This window comes from Colletotrichum costaricense (genome assembly GCF_030867565.1).
Source record: "Colletotrichum costaricense strain IMI 309622 chromosome Unknown Scaffold_6.1, whole genome shotgun sequence".
NCBI lineage: Eukaryota > Fungi > Ascomycota > Sordariomycetes > Glomerellales > Glomerellaceae > Colletotrichum > Colletotrichum costaricense.
Window position 1 is genome coordinate 1,494,504 of NW_026848235.1, and position 23,760 is coordinate 1,518,263.

The 23,760-nt window shown below is 53.5% G+C and overlaps 8 protein-coding genes across 8 annotated transcripts; 3 read left to right on the top strand and 5 right to left on the bottom strand.

Annotated features, from left to right (window-relative positions):
* Positions 1-1,062: 1,062 nt before the first annotated feature.
* CCOS01_06711 (uncharacterized protein) lies at positions 1,063-2,373 on the bottom strand (the record flags this gene model as incomplete). Its single annotated transcript, XM_060454879.1, has 1 exon — positions 1,063-2,373. The coding sequence occupies one exon, from the start codon at positions 2,371-2,373 to the stop codon at positions 1,063-1,065; it is 1,311 nt and encodes a 436-aa protein (XP_060314579.1).
* A 1,433-nt stretch (positions 2,374-3,806) lies between these two features.
* Positions 3,807-6,980, bottom strand: CCOS01_06712 (uncharacterized protein; the record flags this gene model as incomplete). Its single annotated transcript, XM_060454880.1, has 4 exons — positions 3,807-5,600; positions 5,979-6,492; positions 6,680-6,812; positions 6,890-6,980. 4 exons carry the CDS (start codon positions 6,978-6,980, stop codon positions 3,807-3,809), a joined length of 2,532 nt encoding a protein of 843 aa, XP_060314580.1.
* Positions 6,981-7,822: 842 nt separating this feature from the next.
* CCOS01_06713 (uncharacterized protein) lies at positions 7,823-8,301 on the top strand (the record flags this gene model as incomplete). The annotated part of the gene is made up of 4 exons (XM_060454881.1): positions 7,823-7,831; positions 7,939-8,010; positions 8,078-8,148; positions 8,229-8,301. 4 exons carry the CDS (start codon positions 7,823-7,825, stop codon positions 8,299-8,301), a joined length of 225 nt encoding a protein of 74 aa, XP_060314581.1.
* A 424-nt stretch (positions 8,302-8,725) lies between these two features.
* On the bottom strand, positions 8,726-10,008 carry CCOS01_06714 (2OG-Fe(II)oxygenase superfamily protein; the record flags this gene model as incomplete). The annotated part of the gene is made up of 2 exons (XM_060454882.1): positions 8,726-9,728; positions 9,809-10,008. The coding sequence occupies 2 exons, from the start codon at positions 10,006-10,008 to the stop codon at positions 8,726-8,728; spliced, it is 1,203 nt and encodes a 400-aa protein (XP_060314582.1).
* Positions 10,009-11,067: 1,059 nt separating this feature from the next.
* CCOS01_06715 (WD domain-containing protein) lies at positions 11,068-14,054 on the bottom strand (the record flags this gene model as incomplete). Its single annotated transcript, XM_060454883.1, has 3 exons — positions 11,068-12,830; positions 12,887-13,656; positions 13,720-14,054. 3 exons carry the CDS (start codon positions 14,052-14,054, stop codon positions 11,068-11,070), a joined length of 2,868 nt encoding a protein of 955 aa, XP_060314583.1.
* Positions 14,055-14,417: 363 nt separating this feature from the next.
* On the top strand, positions 14,418-15,001 carry CCOS01_06716 (RNA polymerase N/8 kDa subunit; the record flags this gene model as incomplete). The annotated part of the gene is made up of 3 exons (XM_060454884.1): positions 14,418-14,740; positions 14,803-14,889; positions 14,953-15,001. Coding segments are annotated over 3 exons (459 nt in total), but the record flags the coding sequence as incomplete, so codon positions are not given.
* Positions 15,002-18,005: 3,004 nt separating this feature from the next.
* Positions 18,006-18,219, bottom strand: CCOS01_06717 (uncharacterized protein; the record flags this gene model as incomplete). The annotated part of the gene is made up of 2 exons (XM_060454885.1): positions 18,006-18,061; positions 18,093-18,219. The coding sequence occupies 2 exons, from the start codon at positions 18,217-18,219 to the stop codon at positions 18,006-18,008; spliced, it is 183 nt and encodes a 60-aa protein (XP_060314585.1).
* A 2,958-nt stretch (positions 18,220-21,177) lies between these two features.
* CCOS01_06718 (uncharacterized protein) lies at positions 21,178-23,754 on the top strand (the record flags this gene model as incomplete). The annotated part of the gene is made up of 7 exons (XM_060454886.1): positions 21,178-21,398; positions 21,457-21,673; positions 21,728-21,826; positions 21,882-21,983; positions 22,038-22,194; positions 22,248-22,650; positions 22,716-23,754. Coding segments are annotated over 7 exons (2,238 nt in total), but the record flags the coding sequence as incomplete, so codon positions are not given.
* Between the last annotated feature and the right edge of the window lie 6 nt (positions 23,755-23,760).

The following is a 23,760-nucleotide window of genomic DNA, read 5'->3' on the forward strand; positions in this document are numbered from 1 at the left end:
TAAAACAATTCCAGACTGTCCGTTCCTGTGTAGCGTTGAAACCACGCCAGTTTGTGGTTGTCTAAGTCATCGTCTAAGTAACAATAGTGCTCTAGAGCCCCGCAAACACAACTTACAGCACACTTTATTGGAGTTCCAAGCATGCATTTGGTTTCGTAATGATCCGAGGTCTGTAGTAGGAATGAACTGATCTCTGGTAGTGACATAGTCGCCGCGAAGTGCAGTGGTCGGAAACTGTCGTGAATGATTCCCGCTATCGAATCAATTACCATTATGTCGATTCTTTCCTGACTGAGCTCACCAAAAGCAGAATACGAGAGAGTTAAGACTAAACTCACTACCCATGACGTGAATTGCGTGGATTTCTGCGGATCGAAGAGACGCTTCGCCATGGATAGTAAATCAGGATGTGTCCATTCTGCTCTAGCAAAACACAACCAGTATTCCGCAGCATAACTGTAGAGACGATATTCATCGTCTCTTTGCTCCATGTAGTCGAGTTCCTCGCTTGTTGCCGTCGGTAGATGATTGAAGTTGTCGAGCAGAAGATATTCCAAGCATCGCACTGCTAGGAGTTTGTTGCAGTGAGATTTAGTAATGTAAAACATCCCTAAACCGGATGATTGTAAAACGTCACTTGTCAAAAACTCCTGGACCGAAAAATGAGCAAATTCAAAGTATTTCCCGTCGTTTGACTTTCGAATTAGACTACTGCAATATCTGGCTATTGCGTCTTCCCTTATGATGCCAGATGGGCTTAGATGCTGGCTAGTTGATGGTATTGAAAGAATTTCTCTCAATTGCTCAATGTCGAGTCTTGGCTCAGCGTAAGCGATGAAGTGCAGTGTCATCTGAACCTGTGATTGTTTTGCTGGAGAAACTCTCCTCAAGATGCGCATGTAAGTCTCTGGGAGGTCGGGTGGGAGACTGCGCAGGGCTTCTCGACATTGCTCGTCAGAATCGCAGCCTCCAAGGTGGTCCAGTTGACAGGCGACCCAGCGAAACCTAGCCAAATCCGAGTCAGCCAAATCTTAATGTTATACATTCCAAGATTAATCATGCTTACATTCCATGTGCCCCGGTCACGAGGCTCTCTAGAATCTCTGCTTTAAGAGAGAGATCTTCGAATACCAGCTTTCTGCTGCGAATACGTCGTTCAATCTCCGAAGTGAGAAACTCAGTGATGTCATCCGTATGAGCTGCAATCTCTATATTGACAAATTTCTTCTCGGAATCTCGGAGGTGTCGTTGGATGTCGTCCTCGTCGCGACTAAGCAGCGCCATCGATAATTCGTCGGAGTTTTCTGCAATATCGCAGAGCGCCTCCACAACCTCCTCTGCGTGATCTCCGCATTCATCCAGGCCATCAACCACTATGTAGGTATGTTCAAAGACTTGAAACATCCTCAAGATGGTTCGTCCTAGGTCTTCTGTGTTGGGAGAGCGAGGGAGTCCCTTATCTGGATGGAGCTCGAAGTAATACTCTTCGAGCATCGAATACGCTTTCTCGCTCTGTATCGCCAATTGATACGCCAAGCCCCCAAGAATATTGACAGGGCTCTGCGTCGTCTCGTTCTTGTAGTCGCAGAAGAAAAAGCCTACAGCAACGGTATCTGAGCTTCTCGCAAGAGCATGGCCAATGATTGAGCCTGCGAGTACCGTTTTTCCGGCGCCGGGAATGCCGCTCAACCAGAGTCGGGACCCTTGGGTGCGAAGCCATTGCTGGAAAGACGAATGACGTTCAAGCCACATGCCAGTCCTCGGGTGTCGTAGCTTTACACTCATCTCGTAATTTGATTGCGGATTGTATCTCAGGAAGAAGTCTAGGATTCGCCGTCTCCGGGTATCCTCTTGAATCCGTACTGCAATCTCTTTGGTTTTTTGAACATCGGCTAGTATTGCAGTCGCGGTTCGTTCTCTTTCTTCCTCTTTAGCGAGACAACGCAGTAATGCCTCCAATGAAGTAGCTGATAACGCAAGATTCATGTTTTCCTTGTGTCGCGATAGGTCTGCGAGCATTTCCTTGGTCTTCGAAGAAGTGTAAGGCCAAAAGAGTTTCTTGAGTCCTCCTCCTGGTTTGTCTTCGTACTTCTTCGTCTTGTTGACAATCTCGGATAGGATCGCTGCACAACCGTCGACGTGGTGCATTCGGAAGCCCTGAATGGGAGACTCGTCCTCCGCCTCCAGGGAGATTGCCAATCGCGACAACATGTTGACAGTGCCCCCAACCAAATTCACTTCTTTGCATAGATCGCTGATCTCTTTCTCGGCATTCTTGACTGACTTGATATACTTGGACAAGCGCAGAAAGACGATGTCCGCAAGAGAGAGGAGCCCCGCAATGCTTGCGGCGATGCTCAAGGGGTCGGCCATAGCAGAACAGCCAAATGATTGAAACGGTTGTCTGAAAACTGCTTGTGATCCTCAAGCCGACGTTGGGCACGTTGTCGAGTACGGGTTCACGAGCAGAAATACGACTCTCGACGGACGATGGGAATAATGAAAAGGTCCTGCTCGGTTGCGTTTTTTCTCTACAGACACCCATGGAAAGATATTGGGGGAGGGGGTCCTCGTACTTACAAGTGCCACGGAACGCAAGACCGCCCTCGTATCACTCGACATGTCGAGGCGTCTGGCCCGCCATCATGCGGGCAGGCTGTGTGTTGGTTGCTGTAGGCTGTCACACAGTATTGATAGTCATTGACAGATTTTTCGACTTCCCTACATTAGAAAACAGCCATGAAGTGTTGCTACTACGTGGCTGCATCTTCGTTGCGGCAGGCTCTACAACGCAAGGCGGTTTTGGAAGACAACCCATCCAATGAGACATCCAGCGCTGAGTGATCGTAACCCCGCCGCAACCTTAGCACATGCAGTGGCGACAGGTCTGGGCAAATCTGCCCCTCGCTGGGGGACGCTGGCCACGCATCCGCAGCCCATCATATGAGCGAGGCAGACTTGTCGTGGGAAGCGTTGCGAAAGTGCATATCCGACTAAGAAATCTGGTTGGTTGATAGAGTAAGACATTCTGAACGTAAGATCCGCGATGTTTGCATAAGTTTTCTATTTTTCCACATAGCGACTGATATCGAGGTCTTCCCTGCCATGAGACGCAGGGAAGTGGCAGCGCAACGTATGGCGTGTTGTTGATTGGCCTAAATGATGATAAGATACCCGGCCACTGCATGCTCCCTAAATGTTCACGATGTTGATGTACAGCCAGAACGGACTCTCGAGGAGAGAGCTTGGTTGTATGAAGAACATCCACCCGTTATTGTCAGGGTTCAACGTGGCAGCAGGGTACCCGAAGCTCAATGGACGTCTCGCCGACGACTGGTCTACTTGAAGATGCCGTAAAGCTTATATTCGGATCTAATCATGGTCATCAAGCGATCAGTACACATGGACTTGGACTCTTCTATTGAAAGCACCTACTTTTCCTCGGAGTGAAGGGAACGCCAGATAGTGCCATTTCATCAGTCAGAGTGGGGACGAGGTGTCTTTCTGAGGCCTTTAGTTAGAGACGTCATGGCGGAGTCTTACAGCAGTTATGGCTCCTTTCCCGGGGTTGGTGATTTTCTGCAAAAGCGTGGCCGACAGGATCAAGGCTACCGTGAAATGGAGGCGGCACCTGGATAATACATGTAGATTCGTTGTCTCAGACGCCAATTTGACAATCTAAACCATTATACTGCCAACTCTCTTTTCCCAACCCTTTTTCTTTACCGAAGTCGCTTCCCATATGCACCCAGGAATCGACCCAAACGCCATGCAAAACCCCACGCTCCATTTCTCAACAAAAATGCTCAAACCATATCATAGCTCTCTGGAAACAGAATCGCATTCGCCATCCCAACCAGCGCCTTCTCCGTCGGACTCCTGCTCTCCTGATCCTCCCAAGGCAGCAAACCCATAGCCCTCAACCCGTCCTCCCCACCCGCGTCGCTAACCTCCTGCGTGCCAGGCCGGCCCGTGTGCGTCGTCTCCCCCTTGCCGCCCCCAAAGTCCGGGCTCGGCTGGCCGAGGAGAAACGCTTTCCGCTGGCGGGCGAGGTACAGCGCGTTGGTCTGCGTCAGGGGGCAGGCCGGGATGTACATGATGGTCGCGGGCGCGGACGACGTCGGCACCCTGTCGACGCCGTATACCATGTCCGGGTGCCACACGACGTAGTCGCCCGGCCGCACGGGCGGGATGCGCACGAGGGATTTGTCTAGCTGGAGATGGGGGTGGAGCGCCGAGTTAAGCTCTTGTGTGTAGGAAGGGACGGCGCCCTGGATGATGCTCGTCTGGGCAAAGTCCAACGCCCAATTCTCGCGTGCGAGGAAGTTGGGAGACGTCGGAGAGGGGTTGCGCGGTGAGAAGAAGGGGCGTAGGAGGAAGTAGGCGGTAGCGAGTTGGAGCATGGGGCAAAGCAGGAGTGTGCCGTCGGCCGGGTCGATGTCGGACATGGAAAGCCAGCCTTGGAACATGCGGAACATACTACATGAGCCCGCGCCGTTGTAGAGGTCTGAAGTTACTCTGAGCCGCGTGCTGCTGTCCCAGGGGTCATAGTCCTCCCATTTGCCATCCCATATGCGCTGGTACGTCCCGGCGTTCCCGTACCCATCACTCTCCCACCGCTCGACACTGCCGCCGTCCACATGAGCATTCAAATGCCAGGCTTCGTCGCCTGGAGTTCGAATCCGAAGACGATCAGCGTATGCCACCGGTAGATCGGCTACTACAGGAGCGCTGGGGTCCCGAGAGCGCCAAAGCCGCATTAGAAATCGCTGAGCGGCCAAGACGTTGGGATGGGCTCGGCCCTTGATCTGTGACGGGGACCAGTAGATGCCGAACAAGTGTGGGTCGCGCGTCGGCCAGCCCTTGGTTTGCGGATTCTCCGACAGATACGTCTCCGTCTCTTCGCGCCAAGCATGAGCCTCGGAGGCCGGTACGACGTTGCGGATGATGGCACCACCTCGGCGCCGGAGCTTGGCGGTGAACTCGGACACGCGGGCATGATTTTGGAGCTCCGAGAAGTCGATGGTCGGGATAATGTCTGATTTTCTGACGCCAATGACGGCGATCTCGGCTCGAAGAGCTACTAATAAGCGTTCCCATGATTGCACTATGGCGTGCTCCTTGCCGGCGACCAGGCTCCGTTTAATCTGAGCGAACCTCGGTGGCAGCGGGATGGGTCCGCCATTCTCGGTGAAGATTTCGTCGGCACGCATAAATCCTCGTGGGTGATTGTCCAGAGCTATGGGAAAAGACTGTGACCAAAGCAGACTGGGGGTATCAAAAGGTGAGAGGAACTGAGAAAGTAGGTCGTCTGAGATGGATGAGAAATCCAGGTCCGGCAGTGGCGACGTGTCATCGCCTTGCCCATATTCATTTTGGAACATGTCGTCCTCCATGTTGCAGCGTGAATAGCTGCAACGTACCGGGTGGTACTTGCAGAAGCTCCGTGTTGTATTTGTTCGTGAAATGGACGAGTTGGAGCATGTTCCTAGAGCGATGGCATCGGGCCCCGCCGCCGACAAGGTTCCGGGGTCAGGATCACGCGGGGCCGGGAAAAGGTCGGGTCGCCGCGGCTCAACGGTGGGGGATACTCCTAGTCGCTGACAACGCTACAGCCGGGCCGCTGTGCCGCCACAAACCTCAATAAACCTCGTTCCTGGATACAAGACCAATGGGAGAGTTGAGTGACAAGTGAAAAGTAGCCGCATGGTAAGGGTCTAGTTCCCATTTTCCAGACCAGTCTCCGACTCTCCATTCAGCCCAGTCCCGGGACACATGATGCAACGTTTACCACACCTTCAGGCTGTGGACGCATGCATTGAGTGCCAACCTCAAGCAGATCCATCGACGCGGATTGGACCATATCATCCGCGTTGTCGTTCCCATCTGCCGTGTTTCGGACGGGTCCGATGTTCACCATCCGAACGCTGACCACATTAAGCTTATTACACAGCCTTCCCGCGTTTCGATCTTCTGACTGGCATCTTGTCCTCGACTACATCTTCGGGGCTCTTCTTTCTTTTTTCCGGTGCTGCCGGCTTTGTCTGCGGAGCGGCCGTCTTTGCAGCCTTTGAAAGGCTGCGTTTGAGCGCCAGCTTGGGGTCAACTCCTTCCTGGTGGAAAATGACGTAGGCTACTTTCTCCACGTCTAGAGCAGACACGTTGAGTCTTTTGGTGAGCTTTTCTACTTGGATGTTGAGAGACTCGTACTCCTTCATGTTGTACTTGAGTGATGTTTTTTGGTTATTGTTGCACATCCAGTAGTATCCCTCGTCGGAGAAGAACATGACTTTCTCAGAAAAGTGTACCGCGAGAAGAAGCGAAGCTGTCGCGGGACCGATGCCCTTCAACTTGGTCAGGATGCCCAAAGCCGCTGAAAGGTCCGATGTACTTTGATAACTCGCAATGGCGTTCTGGATAGTCTTCGCAACAGTCGAAGACTCGTTGGATGACACGAATTTCATGAGCGTTGGACGGAATGTCCCATGACGGCTGGAGCAAATAAATCAGATCACTCGATTCTTCCAACCATTACAGCAATTGGGGCGCACATGACTCAACACATGCACACACTTATACGAAAATAATAGAAAACGGGGACCTGCAGCGACAGCCCCGTCTGAAGCTCCGCATACACATGTTGTCGCGGAACGCGTGATCAAGAAAGGCTTGCACTTACAGCTTCCATTCCACTAGGAGTTTGACGTCGTCATGGTCCATCACACGCTTCGGCTCATACTCAGAAAACTGTGCCGGGGCCTCAACAAATCGGAAATGGTCCAACTCTTTCAGGGTCTTTTGGCCAGGCTTGGCTGTGTAGAGAAGTCAGGAATCTGCTGGCAAGCTCAATGATTCTGCGGGGAAGAGCCGCGATCCAGGGCCGACATACCGCCTTTGGTGGATGAAATGGACTCGAGGAGAGGTTCGTATTCCGAAAGCAAATTCTTGAACTCCTTAGCAGATAGCTTGTCCGGTGACATAACTTTGGGAGTCCAGGTCGCCATGAAGCGCGACGTTCCTTAAACACGTCTGGGATCGTGAGGAACTGGGTTCTCGGAGCTAGAAGACGTTTGGAGAAGTACGGCAAGGGTGTGAGTAGGGTGTAAATGAAGCTCCCCAGAACAAAGCTCAACGCGCTCCTGAAAGCAGCAAGGGAGTGGATCAAATCGCGAGGATAGTAACTTCTTTTGACGTAAGGTGAACCAGAGCCCACACTGAGTGTGGTGCCAAAGTGCTCCGTATCAAAGATGATTAGGTAAGGCCTGGGTACAATCCCACTCGTCTGAGGCTCGTCGTTGAGGTAGGAGGTAGGGTCAGAAAGCCACAGAGGAGCTGGGTGGAAGCTGTAACTCTATTTGGAAAAATGGGTCCTTTGAAACGAAACGAACGACAAATGGAATTCGGATAATGCCAGTTATTCGGGCATGTGAAAGGATGGAAGACCAGACTGGATGAAACGGCTTCTGTAGCGATATTCCCGGAACGCTACAAACAATTTCCGGCCCGAACTCTTTCCTCAGCAAAAACGACCCCCTCATAGTGTGCCGTCGGTGAAGACCCCAGGTGGAGAGTGCGACTGGTACGCTACTGGCCCGGAAGGACCGTGCCCAAAGACAGTCTGGAATGCCGATCCATGCAGAAGCGCTACGGGGTCGTCCGAGGGGCAGCAGAAAAAAAAAAGGCCAGTCGGTCTGCGCCCGCCTGAGCCTCTTTTCCTTCCTCACTTCCCGAACTCTCACGAACTCTTCACGACCGCTATTGACTCCCTACACTCGACTTCGCTCTACCGACAGTACCTCTACATCCCACAAATATTATCAAAATGGGTAACGTATGTACACCCAGCGAACCCTTTCCCCTCACCCCACCGCTGATCAGGGTCCGGTGGAAACCATGAAAATGAGGGGCAGATTTGATGCTGACATTCTGGGGAATCAGGGCGCAAAGGCTCAGCAGAAGCGTGATCGCAACGCCAAGGACGCGAAGCCCAAGGGCTCTCAGCTCAAGGTGGTACGTATTATCCATTCGCAATCAATGTTCGATTTAGGTCTCGGTGACTGACATTTTTTGCGACCAGAACGCCGCCGCCAAGGACATCCAGTGCCAGATCTGCAAGTCTACCTTCCTGAAGACCACCAAGGCCCCCGCGTAAGTCGCAACCTCCTAAGTCTTCTATATGATTCTAGCGCTTGGCGATTCAATGTACTGATGTCGTCTTCTTGCAACAGTCTCACCGAGCACGCCGAGAACAAGCACAGCAAGGGCCTCGCCGACTGCTTCCCCGCCTTCGTTTCCGCATAGTTTTGAAAAAGAGAAGAGACACCGGGAGTGAGAGGAGTCATAAGAAGAATGGAGTTGTGAGGAGTTTTTAGGGACGAGCATGGCGGCACGGCGTGATGTTGAAGAAATGATGGGCGGGGTCGGTCAAGATCTGGCCTGGGGCATGCAGCGAAAAGGCGTAATTTGAAATCTTGCCCTCTACTTTCGGGAAATCAAAGAAAAAAAATACGATTAAACGAGTACAAACATACGCTTTCACAATGTGGGACGCTCGTTGTGTTTGAGCTTATTTGCTTCCATGACTTGTGTGAAATTGCTGACTTCATAGTGCGAGCTGGATTCTCGGCGGGCACAACCGACGAGTTCATCCAGATATGGGTCTAGTTACTAATACCGTGAGGAGAGGACTCTCATGAAGCTGAGACATCGCCCTATCCACAAGCCATCAGTGCGCTGGGACAGGAACCGATGAAACCTCCGGAACACCCTTCACATCCTTCACATCCTTCTCCCCGCCACCACCACCAGCAGTAGCAGCAGCTCTAGCCTGCTCCTCACGAATAGCAGCCAAAATATCCGGATACCACCTCTCTCCCACGTCCGGATGACTCTTGACCCGATTCCTCAACGTCGCCTCCCCAAGCGTCTTGGCCACCCCGCCCTTCCGGAACGTAAACTCGACATCATCAAGCCTCGTCCCGCCGTTCTTCTCCAGCACAAGTCGCCTCTGCTCCCGGATATCCTCCGGCACCCGCCCGACCCCGACGGTCTCGAGGTCCTCAAAATCAGCGTCCCCTCTCACTCCCTGGAAAAACGGGATCGAGAACCGCGCGCCCTCGCCGGCAGGCGGGCTGAGCACGCGGTGCGTCGTCGACACGCAGACGCCCCGCGTCAACGCCTCTAATCCCTGCCCGATGGCCACAACCAGCGTCCCCTCGACGGGCGGCGCGTCGATCCATTCCCCGCGGACGTTCTGCACCTGCAGCCCGCGGTGGTGGCTCGCTTGCAAGAGGTAGCTGCTCAGCATACTATCCTTGTGCGGACCGACTCCCTGCCCCTGGATCTTGGGATCCGTGATGCCGAGTTCTTGGAGGTCTGGGTATTTGACGATTTTGAGCTTGTGCTGCTGGTTGGCGTCAAAGTACTTGTTGAAGGCGTCAGCGGGCAGCTTAATGGCCTCGGCGATGAGGGAGGTGAAGGCGATGGAGATTTGGCCCATGCGGTCCATGTACTCTGAGAACGTGGCGCGGAAGCCCGGGAGGGCGGATTCAGAGGGCCACTGGTTTGGGGCGAGGAGGTTGTAGTAGAGCGGGTCGTTTGGTCCCGGCAGCGGGTGTTCTGTCGAGAGGTCGATTTGTTCGCGGTGGTCTATCTTGCCTGCTGTGATTTCTGCCGAGAGCTGGGAGTAGCCGAGGAAGGATTTGGCGTTCTTCATCTCGATCTTTAGTCTAATCAAGAATGTCAGCACATTTATAAACCGGTCTACAATCTGGAGCATCATTGTCTGAATCAAAAGAGTTCACTGTACTTTTCCTCGGTGGGTATATCGAAGAAGCCCTTGCCTTCCTTAATCACCCTCTTGAATAGCTCGTCGGGGATACCGACGTTTTTGAGGTACAAAAACCCGACTTCCATGAGTGCATGGCGCAGATCAATAAGAAACTGCGGTTTCGTCTCGGGATCTTGCGCCAAGGCGAGGTCGAGGATTGGAATGGATGTGAAAGACATGGCTGTGTGTCTCACTGCTGCTGTCTCATACTCTACAGGAATTCAAAAACGGTCGAGAGATCAGAAGACAAAAGGCAGGCCTAGGCTGAACTAGGAAGAACTTAGGGAAGGCAATTTAAATAGGTAGATCGTCTATTGAATTGATTCCTGTGTAGAAGATATCAGTGGTATGATTCGGATCACATAAATGCGAAGTCGCAGCATTTGGCACGCCGCTGTTCAGGTAAGCCGTCGTTTGAGCAATTGGGCAACGGGATGGCGTAATGCGGGCGGCGGGGCACTTTGCCGATCGGCTTGCCCCGCAGTTCGGCGCGGCGGGGTCACCGAATAACCGGCGCATTTTCACATTCCATCTGACCGCCCAACCCTCACCAGCGCCAATAACGCGAAAACGCGAAAGCGGTAAAACATCAGCCTCTACTGGCAGATACGGGGTCACGACACTGAAGGATACCATAAGTAGCTTATACTTCTTCATGTTTGTATTCATTCGCGATACTAAGACCAAATGACCCCCAATATCTACCAATCCAAAATCACTTCAACACTAAAAAAGAGTTCACCACCGGTGTGGCTACATCTCTTGGTGCTCATGCTGGGATTCGAACTCGGGTACTCGCTAAGCCTGTCGTCGAGTAAGGCTGGTTGGCGTTAGAAATTTTGATCGTTGACCATAGACCACTCCACCAGCCAGCCAGTTTGACCTGACCCGTCGACCTAGACGGGCGCCTGCTGGCTGGTGACAGGAATGGGATTGAGGGGGTCTATATACCCTTCTGGTGACATGTATGGGAAGGGGAAGGTGCGATGAGCCAGGCGGTCCGGTCGTACGTGCCTGCCCTGCCTTACAGTCTATAAAGGTGTACAGACACAACGCATCCGTGATGAGGAGCACGCCAGTAGTGCGCGAAGAGCCTTGAACTAAAGGGAGTTGCCTAGTACTCGGGCCAAGTCAATCGAACATTTCCACAAGAAACCCTTGAAGATCCAAATGCTTTTACTACATTCTTCTATTATCGGGTATAATGCACATATTTTGACAACTTTTGTTTAGCCGTTTCATGATCCCAGAGGCTTCGTCGCCAATAAACCCGTAACCTTGTAGAACATGTCCTCAACCGAGGGCATGGCAAAAGCCGGCGCCGCATCAAACAGCTCGGCAAGTTTCTGCCTGTTGATGACGGCCGGTTGGGCGTCGTCATCATCCAAATCCATCTCTTCCCCGTTCGCAGCCTCCGTCTCCTGCTCATTGTCGCTGGCCATCTCTTCGTCCTCGATGGCGTCGTCGAAAATCACGTCTGCGGCAACCGGCTCACCGTCCAGCTGCATGTCCTCCAATGGCCTTGAGAGGGCGACGGCTGCAGGGTCCGAGGCCTCGGCGACTGACCAGAGTTGCGCCGCGTCGTCGACCGCGACGAAGCCTGATGAGCTTCCGGTGGAGACGAGACTGGTGATACGGTGGGGGATGCGCCTCACGCACAGCAGCGCAGGCTCTTCCGGCTTGAAGACTGCGAGCTGCGAAGCTTGGCCGCCAGGTACGACGACGGCGAACGTCCGTGATTTGCGGTCAACAGCCAAGTGGCTGAACTCCTTGACTGCTGTGGCGTTGCGGCCACTCGGCAGCTGGAGGCCGTACTGCAGCTCATCGGCGACCACATCAAACACTCTCAGGTCGTCCGAGAGGGTGATGATGTATGGGGAGAGAACCTGGAGGCGGCGAATGTGGCCCTTCCACATGTTTTCCAGTGTCGACCTAATCTCACCAGTCTTGGTGTCGATTACATAGATGCCGCCGTCGTTTGAGTGGCCAAAGGCAACAAAAAGCGTCGAGCCGTCCTCAGAGAAGCATAGGCTGCCGCTACGCTCTCCCGTCGTCTCTCCAGTGGTGGTAAGCGCATCAGCTCCCACGTTGCCTCCCAGACCCACGGCCACAGTGCATGACCACGAGTGCAAGACCTCGCCGGCGTTGTCCTTGGATGCGATACCATCTTGCTGCCTTGTTTTTGACTGCCATATCCGCGCCGTACCATCGTCTCCGAGGGTGGCGAATCTATTGGTTGTGTGATCTGCCGCAAGCGCCAGGACCGTCTCTGGCCGACTTGTGACGTGCGGGCTGTTGATTCTGGAAGACAGGGCGAAGTGCTCTTCGCCAGCAGTCGCAGACCAGAATTTGAGATAGATCTCGCGCCTCTCTCTTACAAACTGCTCACGCGCTTCTGGTGCCACCTTCTCCAAATCACGCTTAGGAGGTTGCCAGTCATCAACGGTCGCCAACCACCTGCCGTCTTGCGAGAATGCGACATGGGTTATGCGAGGCTCTGAGATGGGGTTACCCTTTGACGTGATATTAACATCTGTCGGCTGGGTTCTTGCCAGAGCTTGCTTTGAGACACTCCGGAACGACTCCATATCGAATGATTGCAACAAGGGTGCTGACTGGATCTCGCCAGCCAACATGGACTGCTGGCCGGTTCCTGTGCAGAGATACAGTCTTGATGGCTCGGCAGGGTTCAGTGCCGAAGGAACCGGATGCCGCACTTCGTCAGAAACAGACCACACACGCTTGACGAGCAAGTCCTTTGGCGTCGAGGTAAACCGGGCGGCGGACTGAATACCAGATATGTACGTCGATGGCTTCATCTCAGCCGTGGACAAGACGATGGCAGAGTTGTCATCCAAGTGGATGGCGTAAGATGCTCCAGTGGGGGACACAACGATGTTCTCGATACTTCCCGACAAGTGAGGGAGGAAATCCTTCTTGCCGGTATCCATCTGCCAGAGCACGAGGACATTTTCCGAACCACCGGAAATCATGTATTGACCTACGGCGCATGTTAGTGTTTGCAGATGATAGTCATTGACGACTGAAAGTTCTCACCATCCTTTGACCACTTCACGCTGTGGACAGCCCTCCTGTGCCAGTGGAACTTGCGGCTCGTGAGGGCCTCTCTCTTAGATTTTGGCCCATTGAGGTTCTGCAGTTTTCTGAGGATGTCGTCGTAGAAGTAGATAGCACCTCGGGCACCACCCGCAATCAGATCGAGGACGAGGGAGTTGTCCTTGCTGTGTGTAACCCGGATGTCGAGGGCGCAGATAATATCGGTCGTATCGAACGTGAAGAACTCCCACTCGGACTCCGGCGTCAGTATTCCAACGACGAGACCGTCCTTGGTAGCTCCGACAATGGTCTTGCCATTGGGACTAGAGCGCAGTAGGTGGATCGCCTGATCGACCTGCTTCGTAGCAAAAAGGACCTCGGCGGTGGGCTGCTTGAAATCGGGGCCCGAGTATGCGACAACCTCGCCCTTGGCGTGCTTCTTCCCCTCCGAGACGTACAGGACCTCCGTTGTCTTCTTCTGTCCCTCGATTGATGCCACGGACAGGTCCAGCGCCGTTTGCGACTGGGTCCGAAACTCGTCATAGACACCGGTTCCCTTCTTCCAGTTCACCCGCCAGACCCTGCCGTCAGAGCAGGCCACCCAGAGGAAATCGGGCTTGAGCTGCGACTGGCGCGTGGCCACGATCGTGGGTGCAGACGACTTCTCCGCGTATGTGTTTTGGACCACTGGGAGGGCGATTCTTCGGATCAGTAGTGACTCGGCCACTGAGTAGATTTGCAAGGATGTGTTGTAAGTGACGATCAGGTACCTGGTTCCCCTCATGTTAGACACCAGAAGTCGACCAAGAAACGCCTGCTGAGTTGGCACCTACTTCTCGTTCTCGGCAAAGATGGGATCGATGTCAGCCATTCGGCCGCCCATTGGCAGGGAAACCTGCCATCCCGCCTCCTGAGACTCCGTGTCGCCGAGCTTGACTAGCTCGGTCTCAATTTGGTCGTCGGTAAGGTTCTTCTGGAGCTGCGAAAGCACATTCAAGGCGCCGTCGCGGAGGTCGTCGGCGTCGGTATTTCCGTTCTTTTGGCCATTTGCTTTGCCCGCCGTCTTTGTCTTTTGCCGAAGGCGCTTCGCCTGTCCGTCCCTCTCATTCTGCTCTCTCTTACGCTTCTTTTGGTCCTCCCGACTTCTCGGGGTCGAAGGGCCAGCCATTGTGTAGGTATAAATTTGCGCGAAAGCCGAGAACGATTTTCAAGTACGGGCAATTGGAAGTCGCAAATATCTCGAGGCGAGGAGACAAGGAAGGAAAGCGGCGGCCTGGAGACTATTCTTCGTTCGGTAGTCTCTGGCTTTCAATCCTGCTCTGTTTCGCACACACTACCCTTCTTTCGTTCCTACTAAGAAAAAAAAAAGTTCGAGAGTTCCCAAAGAAATTTGGGTCCCGCCCAGTCGCCCGGCCATGCAATTGGTGGAGCTCCCCCACAATCAACACCGATAAGATAAGCAGCGGAGGAAATCACGGACCGACAAATTTTCTGTTCTCCCGCCTGGTCGCGCGCCTTCCACTGCGACAGGAAAGCCCCGGAAGTTTTCTTTGACGACGGCGACGACGATTTCGGAAGGCAACAGTCCCAGGACCTCAAACCACGCAACACCTCGAGAAGCGACGTACCGGAACCGTTACGGTCTCTCAGTGAACAAACGTCAAACTGCCACAGCTCCATTTCCGACTTTCTCAGGCACAATGATTATCCCCGTTCGCTGCTTCTCTTGCGGCAAGGTTCGTCGGCACAGATGATTGCATGCGATGGACGCCTGGTATCTAACTTCTGTCGTCAGGTCACTGGAGACCTGTGGGAGCGCTACCTCAAGCTCATCGACGACGGCATTACGGATGGGTGAGTCACCACGATCGCGATGCTGGATTGCGACACACGATAATTAACATTCACGTCAACAGTGACGCGATGGACCAGCTTGGCCTGAAGCGTTACTGCTGCCGCCGCATGGTCATGACCCACGTCGACCTTATTGAGAAGCTTCTCAAGTATGTATACCCTCGAGCAGCATGCGCCGAATCGTTTTTTCGAAAGCTTACAAACCCCTACAGGTACACACCGGACGGTCGCAACGAGAAGAAGATGTCCTTGAACCCGTAAAGTGCTCGGGATGGATTTCACGAATTGGAGTTTTTGGAAAACATTGGCATTGCAAGGCGTTAGGGATTCTCGAGGAAGGCAGAGTGCGCTGCGCGAATAGGAGAAAAGCTGTGCTCGAGCCGTGACGGAGCGTCAGCGAACATGTCCTTCAGTACAGATGGAAAGCTCCCGTCTCCGACTCCTACAGGCAGCGAGAACCAGCCACCTCAAAGCAAGCTCAGCAAGCGGTGGCAAGAGGCAAGTCGATTGGCATCGAGACAACCACAGGCCCGGATGCAACCCCGCCACATGGAAATTGACTGTGGTTGCAATTGTACGCAGGAATGCTATCTCGGAAGGTCTCGATTCTCCAAGATGACTCTACTAGTCTTCACGTCGCTCGTCATGTAATTAGACAGCATGTTGGGTCCTAGTCAATGGGCTCAACACCTGGTCGGCAGTACCAATTGTTTGCTGGACGACCATCTGGTTTCCCACAGTGACAGCTCTTCGAGAGATCCCTCCAACAAAGAACGCAGCTATATCAGGCGACCTATGAAACAGGTATTCACATGTGTGTAGTAGTGTCACACCCCAACAATGTTTCAATGCTCTAGCAGAATGACTGGTTCTCTCCGAGTCTGAAAGCAGCGCATCACTTTGATCTAGCGGTCAAGGCAGAGGTAGCAGCCAGTAGGCAAAAGTAGCTTTCATGTCAGTCCGCCTAGCGTGCTAATCGCTGACCACATGCGCCTTGCTGCAACGGCATATGGTGGGTGGTGAGACGGGGCTATATGGACGAAGAATATCAGTTCTAGCACAGCATGTACCGGCCAAAGAGCCTCCAGCATCTTTCCGGTCAGTGACGTTGTACAGCAGGCTGACCTTGGGGGCCAGAATTTTATACGCAAGGCGGAGTTCACCGATTGAACCTCCGCGATTGTCCTGGGCTCTGCAGAGAAACAGGCAGTCCGGGTACACGACCCGGGAGAGCCCAAGCCAATCTGCCGATTTCTGCCTGGTGCTTGTTTCGATTGTTGAATCCTGGTACGGAGTAGATGGTGACCCATTCTTCCTCGTTTTTTCCTTTTCGCGTGATGCTCCAAGCACCAACGGGGACATGGGTTTAGCAAGGCAGCGGGTGCAAAGTGCTGTGCTGGCCGTGTAGCAGTGGCTAACTTGAAGACCCGAGGGTCTGGGAATGGCGCAGCGGTGGTTTTTGCCGCGAGATGCACCAACCAGATTTCCTGAATGGGGCCGTATCCGCCGAAGCTTTCATTTCGCGGATGGTGGTGATTTGTCACAGGACACAGGGTAGCTCCAACAAGCCTTGGTTTGCTGCACAGCGTTCAGAGTCTGGAGATACGTCCGCCTGGCCGAACTAGACTGACGCATATGCGGAACCGGAAGACCGCTCACAGATAAGCAAAACTTAGTGACAAAGACCCACAGCTCCATGGCATCGAGTTGTATTCGCGTGAGTACAAAATTACTTTGGAATCCTGAGCTCGAGGGACTGGCGCAACCGCGAAAGGATTCGACTTTAGCGCGCAACTGCTACCGCGACTGGCTCTCCGGTGTCCAAAATACACCATAACTCCAGCTTCCTACATGTCGTACAGAGCAAAGCCATACCGGATGGGGAGTCCTGAGCCGTAGAGAGCCCGCAGAGCTGCTTGTTGGCGCCTACGCGCGTTGAACTGCATGCGTGATGCGGTCGTGGCGTCAGGGATACCACGAAGCAAGCAGAGACCCCGGCTAGTCGCAGGCCAGCGTTCGGGAGGTGAGGGCTCACGGAGAATGGAGAGGGAAAAGATCTCATACCATCCTTGGCTAGTAGTTGGTTCCCTTTCGTTCTTGATATCTGGAAAAATGAGTTTGCCGCAGGCGTCGGCGATATTGACATCGTATCTGATCCTTCGAAGCGTGGAGGGGTGGTGGGTGAATAGTCCGGCCCCTCCATCGACGATCAGCAAACTGGTGCCCGGCCACGGATTCCTGGGTCCTGGAGGCTGGAGCTGCACACCCCACCGGGTCGCTGGGGTCGAGGTGGTTTGCTTTTACCAATTGTCGTGCTAGCGCTGTGATCAGTCGAAGGCACCTACATGATAGCCAGGGCTATCACTGTACTAAAACGATGGCTGGGATGCAATTCTTCAAGAAAATGACGGCCTCAATGGACGATGAAAAGTTCGTGTTGAGGACCAGCAATGTTACGCCTTCCAGGTTCTGGGCAGTTTGCGAAGCCTACCAAGCGTACTTACAACGTCGATGAATTTACGAAGCGAGCTGTTGTCAGGTGATGAGTCTGTCTGCGAGACATCAACGGGTCGCCGGGGACCCTGACAGGGGCGGGGTTTCCTTGAGCAACATAATTGTTGGGATGCTTGGCCGGATCTTGTTACCCGTTTCTATGTAGCGATTGCCCAGGATAACTGACTTGGGTTTGACTTTTGAGATGTGTGTAGCCTACTCTGTACGCCAATCTCAAGAAAAAAGTTCTCCAAGGCAAGTCCGAATATGATTTGTTGTAAGCGTACCATTATTCTATGTATGCTACTTCAAACAGGAACGACCATCGAGTTGCAAGAACTGAGTCACAAGTTTGGATGTCAGGCATCTCCTACTCTGTCTTCCACAAGGAAACCGACCAAATACTCATTGCAACCATTGGATAGGCTGCTGAACAGCTGCCTGGGCAGGTGACAGAGTCTGGCTAGCAAGATTTTCGAAGAAAGACTCTAACCAACAGCCAACGCAAAACCAACGGTGAAGGAGGGATATGTACCCGCCAGTAGGATTTGAAGCCGCAACGGGCCCGGGCTTCCACCCAATCCCTACCACGGACGGTTTAAACAAACGGTAGGCTTGGGTGTGGCCTGTCACACCTGGTAGCGTGTGAATGAAGGTCGATCAGGGCCCACTCTGTGTCGAACGGTGCACCTCACTGCAGCATGGTGCCGCTACAAATCCCCCCCCCCCCCCCTTCAATATCCGTAAGGTACTGAGGAAACGCCGTTCCAGATTATCGGAATCCGTGTTGCCATGAATAGAAAAGAGAAGCGGGGATTTGAGTACAGAGTACGAATTACATCAATGTCGAAACGCGGACGTCTGATGCGTGGCAGACACGTTGGGCTCGCGAAGAACTTGTTCTTATACCCTCCTACAACGATTAGCACTCTGTTGGTAGTACACACGATAGTGAAGTAAAGACTGGTGTATGAATAAGAGTACATCACCAACCACCTCTCTCTCGGGGTCTTACCTGATGAATGGTTAAATCCTGGCCCAATGTCTACTGACCGGATCAGGCGGATTGTCGCGGAGCAAACAGCCCCAGTCACACGGCTCAAGTCGGTTCTGACCATATGGCAGAGGTGTGGCTTTGTTTATTTGGGCGGCCGAGCGACTCCCACCACGCTTTTCCAAATTCTCGTCAAAAGTCGAAGGTACAGGTCGAGGAAGTGTTCGATTTCGTTGCTGGAGCCGGCAAATGAGTTTGTGGCCCACCGCAGCCTGCGCTGTTGAAAGTTGAAGTGAAGAGGTGTAAGGCGTCTGCTCCCAAATCCCAACGGAGCTCCCCCACCTCGCACACATACACACACACACACACACATTCCCACCAGGGCGGCAAACAGGGACCGAGACTGGTAACGAAGACGTCCACGACAACGGACGGGCAGAGCCGTTCACAATGGTGCACGCGCATGTCACGGCCCCCAAATGCACAGTACATAGGCAACTCCAGGTAGCGTGACTGTGTTTCCCGCGTCTTCAATGACACGGCATCGTCAGATTGGCCCGCGAATCTCTCTGATGGGGGACAAGAGGGCGTTAGAGGAGGTTGCGAGAGATATCCGCCCATCCATCCCCGATATGCGAGCAGGCACACTGCACGCAATCAGAAGAGGGACAAAAGTCCCAATTCAGACATGCAGGCCGCGGTTGATACCGTTGGGCCCAGCATACCGGCTCGGTCTAAACAACTTGTCGCCGCCGGCCTCAGTTTCGGTCAATCACGGAGGAAAGGGTCTTCTCTGTCTTGGACTCCAGATGATTCTGATACGATGGGTAGAAATTGGAATTGACGGGGAGGAATTCTCGTGAAAGTTGTCCCACGTCAGAGTCGAATTGAGGTATAAGAAAGCAAATCTTCGGTGAGGTACCTTGGCAGACAATACCTCAATGCCACCACATTCACTTCCATTTCGCCAGGTTAATTGGCAGTCTCGCTGCTCCGTACTACCCATGATCAAATACGTTCCTTCCATATATTCCTTCGTACCTACCTTACCTTACCTACTATACACCTGACGTTTAATTCCGCAAACAGCCATTGCCTGCCTCCAGGCCTGGAAGGGACGGCGGGGCGGTTGAGAACCAGCTGAGGAAGTTTCTCTCTTCCTGCTATTTCCTTTGGAGCAGTGGTGGCTCTGGATCTTTCCTTCCCTCTTGGCCGGGCGCCCCTTGCCTTTCCATCACCCCTCCAAAGTGTAAGGCAAGCCCCTCCGTCCTAAGTGGGGCCGTCAAGTGCAGGGGTCGGTTGTGGTTCACGGGCACGACTGGACGGAAGCGAGACCCACCTTTTGCTAAGCGCCGACGCCTGTCTGCTTCATGCAGCCCACAGCTCGACGTCGCTCTTCTCATCCACCGACACCACCTTGTGCCCAACTCTGACTGGTTGAACCCGTCAGGAGGTGCGCTGCTATGCCCATGGGAGAAGACGCGCAGCTGCATCTCTGACTGGTTCATCCATCGCCTTCTATGTACATGCTGCCCGGTGCCTGCCTTAACTAAGGTTGGCTCAAGTTCGTGGAGAATGGTGTATCCTAGTATTCCTGGGAACGAAGAAGGCGCAAAAGATGGTGGTGGTACCGCGGTGGTTGTCTCCGACTGAGGTGCGGCCGACCCAGCTCGCGGATTGGATCCCACCCCGCGGACCTCTCTTCTTTCTGGCCACCTCGGCCCTCTCTACTTCAACGATTTGACTTCTTAGCCTTCTTTCCCTTCGTCCTGTCGGATCACTCTCCTCTGCTCAACTGCCAGCGAACGCTACGACGATCCATTTCTGGTCTCCCCCTTCTGATTCATTCCCATGTGAGGTGCCTGTCCATAGGGCGGACCGGAACTAGGTCAACCATTCAGACAACACACAAATTTCTGACATTTCTGACTTGACTCTCCTCCACAACTCAAATCCAGCTTGTCTTGCTCCTTGAGAAGCACCGAGAACACCCATTCTTATTACTGCTGGTGGTCATCTTTCCCTGCAAATCATAACAATTTCTCGCCGTTCCGTTGGAGAGCTGGCTTCTTTCTTTACCCGTACCACCGAACCGCCCGCCTCCGTGCCACCTGCCGGGTGTCTGTACGGTGGACGTTGGACATCCACATCAACCGCACCGTCTCGAATCAGCTGTCGCCTGCTCTTCTTCTGTCTGTCTATCTGCTTTTTCCATTCTGTCAACTTTCGCTTCTCTTGCCCAGCTGCCCGAGACCGCATAGACGACGAAGCCGTCAGTGGAGCCGTGCTAGTCACCCGTTTGGTCGAATCTTAGCCGCAGCTCTCTCTCAACCGCCCTTCCCAAGAGACGGGCATACTGCAGCATACCTACCTAAGCTTAGGTCGCAGAGACAGACGTACAGCTCTCAGCCTGATCTGGCCCTCTGAAATTTCCCAATTCTCTCCCAGCAAGGCCGTGGTCGCGTTGCCCCCAGGTCGAGCCAACTTGCCTTCCCCATATATTGTCCCTTCAATCGTCAGGATCGCTATTTGGGTACCCCTGCTGTCACAGTAGACCCGCCGCGACGCAGCGAAACCAAACCTGTCCCTGTCGATATTTCGCGTGAGCGAGGCACAGACACGGTCAGCTAGGGTCGGCCTGGAGCCACCCCGGTCTCCGTACCGTTACTCTTCGCAGCACTGAGGTAGCAGTAGGCACAGCTCCTCTTAAACTGCCCTCCCCACCCTCTCGCTCTCGAGCTTCTTCACTCTCGAGCCTCTATCGCTAGTCTGGAAGCTTGATGATCTCCGGGCCGTCGTCTACGAGACCTTCCAGCACAGCTTTATTCCTTCGCCTCGACGGCCTCTAGGATCACGACCAACACCATTTAACCAGTGCGGCCCAGGAGTAGACCCAACCGACCAGAAAGCAAACTGCGTGGGGCTCCCGAGGCATTCTCGACTTTGAAAGCCGCCGAATACCAGTCTGCTGGACAGCCCGGCCGACTTCCATCACTACCTGCGTCGGTGCCGGAAGGTTATCGCATACGAACGAGTCGAGAGACTGACGATGGCACTCGAAGCCCCCCTCCGGTCGTCTATCGGAAGTCAAATATCTGCTTATTCCCATCACAACGATATGTCTGTCTCATCTCCCGACAACGGTTCTTTTCAATCCCCTTTCGCCAGCATGTAAGCAATTATGGTCGTACGGTGTCGTTGTAGTTCCCAAGCTTATATGTGGGTATAGGTCTTCGAACGCCTCAGATCACTCCGGCCGCAATTCTCTGCGCCCCAACTCCATTCAGAGAGTTCCGTCGACAAATTTGAACTTGATGAGCCCGAGCGATATTGTTGGACCTTCACCAGTCACTTCAACAGGTACTGAAACAACAGAAATCGAGGACGAAGAGGCGGAGGAGGTTCAGGCCCGGCCTAATGTTACCAATCCGGCACCACATCCTCAGGTTAGTCTTCTGGATGCCATTCCCAAGGCAGGCAGCGTGACTGACACATCGTAGCTCATGATGCTCTCGACCAACATTCCCGATCATTTGCGGCAGAGTAGCAGTGAAGAAGCCGTATCAGTCATACATGCGCCGGAAAGCTTCCATAGCTGGGTAAGTATCTCATGGAAACTCTTTCCCAAACAGGCAGAGAGTAACCTTGGGACAGGCCTCTACGGAGCCGACAGTAAAGCCGGATCAAAGCAGCACGAGATCATCACCCAAGACCGATACAATGAGTCTTCCATCCGTCACTGATCATGCAATTAAGGTACGGCTGCCTAAAAGCTTCACCTGAAGCCATTCAAGTACTGAGCTAGAACAGTCGAGATCCCCTGGACTGCCTACACCACCTCCTCTCTCCACAGATATCCGGCCCGTTCGGTACAGTCTAGACAGCGCCACACCACGCGCGCAAGACCTCCACGACATGCTTAATGAGTCGTCCCGGCTAAGGTCTAGCAGCACAAGCAGCCTTGAAAGTTTGTATATTCCACACACTCATCCTACGACTGAATGGGCTAACGCGAAACAGAAATCGACGAGGCTAGAGAAGTAGAGACCGATACCGAAAATTACGACGAAGAGCCCTTCGCTACCCCTGCCTTGCCTCAGGAGGATTCGGAAATCAGGGCTCTACGAACCGCTCTCCAAGAGTGCTGGACATTGTGTAACACGTTAGCGAACTTGAGCTCGATTCATCGAACACGGATGTTCAATAGCTCAGGTACTCCCGATGCTCACGAAAAAGCTTGGATGGCGTGCTGGAGGCTTTGCCAGCGCCTGTATGACAACCGCGACGAAGACCACTATGATCACCACGTCCGAGAGAATCTCGATCATTGCCGAGACTTTTGCCAGTCCCTTTTCGACGTCCGGCAGAGGAAGGATGAAGTTGCTGATTCTGTTTTGAGAGTCAGTTTTGAACTGAATAACCAGTGAGTCCATTCCAGAGATCCACAAGGGTTGGACAAATTAGCTAACCATGATCCAGTCTCTATAGCGCTCAGGACATCCAGAACCTCCCAGAACCCTTCCGGGAGCGTACATTAGATTTCTATATTACTCTTTGCCATCGATTGATGAAACAGCGAAGCGAATTGGCCGATGAGACGGACTCTTTGCTGAAGGCGTGTTGGTCACTTGCCGAGATGCTTTTCAGTCTGAGACAGAATAAGCGTGACGGAAGAGCTCCTGACGAGGAGCTCTTGTGTTCCGCGGTACAGGCATGCTGGGAGCTTTGCGACCTCTTCAGAGACGGGTGGACTCAAGTGCGGCCAGACCGAAACACCCCACGACCGAGCCAGACGAGCTTCTTCGGCCATCAGCAGCAGTATGATCAACCTGCTCGAGGTGAGAGCAGAGCGTCGAACCGATCATCATACTCAAAGAGGGAAAGCCACAAAAGTCTGACCGAGGAACGGCCACGGAAGCCGCCACCAGTTCCTGAAACTCCCGTGACCGAATTTGAAGACACGCCGATCTCTCCAGAGAGCTCCTCACCCCGAGTGCCAAATATTCTTGTTCTAGGCACAACATCTGACAGCGGACGTGGGGGACGGTGGTCAAGCAGCGCTTCGCAATTGTCGAGCTACTCGCAAAGCAGCAACAAGACATCAAGCACGGCAACAACGACTACGGCAGGCGAGGACAGCAACAGCAACCGCATCAAAGCCCTCGTCATTAAGGCTGCCATGAACGTTGGCTTTACTCGAGACCCGGCTCTTGACAGTAAAGCCGAGAAGTCAGCTCTTCAAGCCTTTGTCAAGCATATGCCCACGGGCTCCTTCGGGTCCTTGCCTGCGCACTCGACACTTTTACAGCACTACAAGAACCTTGTGCATGCCGATTCGGCGTTCAGGGGATCCTCGCTGCTTCCGGCCCATGGCAAACGTATCTCGGCGCATGACCTGGCCAAAAGCGTTCACTACATGAGCCAAAGATCTAGCCAGTATATATTCTTGCGCGACCTGTACAGGCTCGTGTTTGGCTTCCCACCAGAGGAGGGCGAGTCGAGGAAATCAACAACCATCGTGGTCTGAACGCCT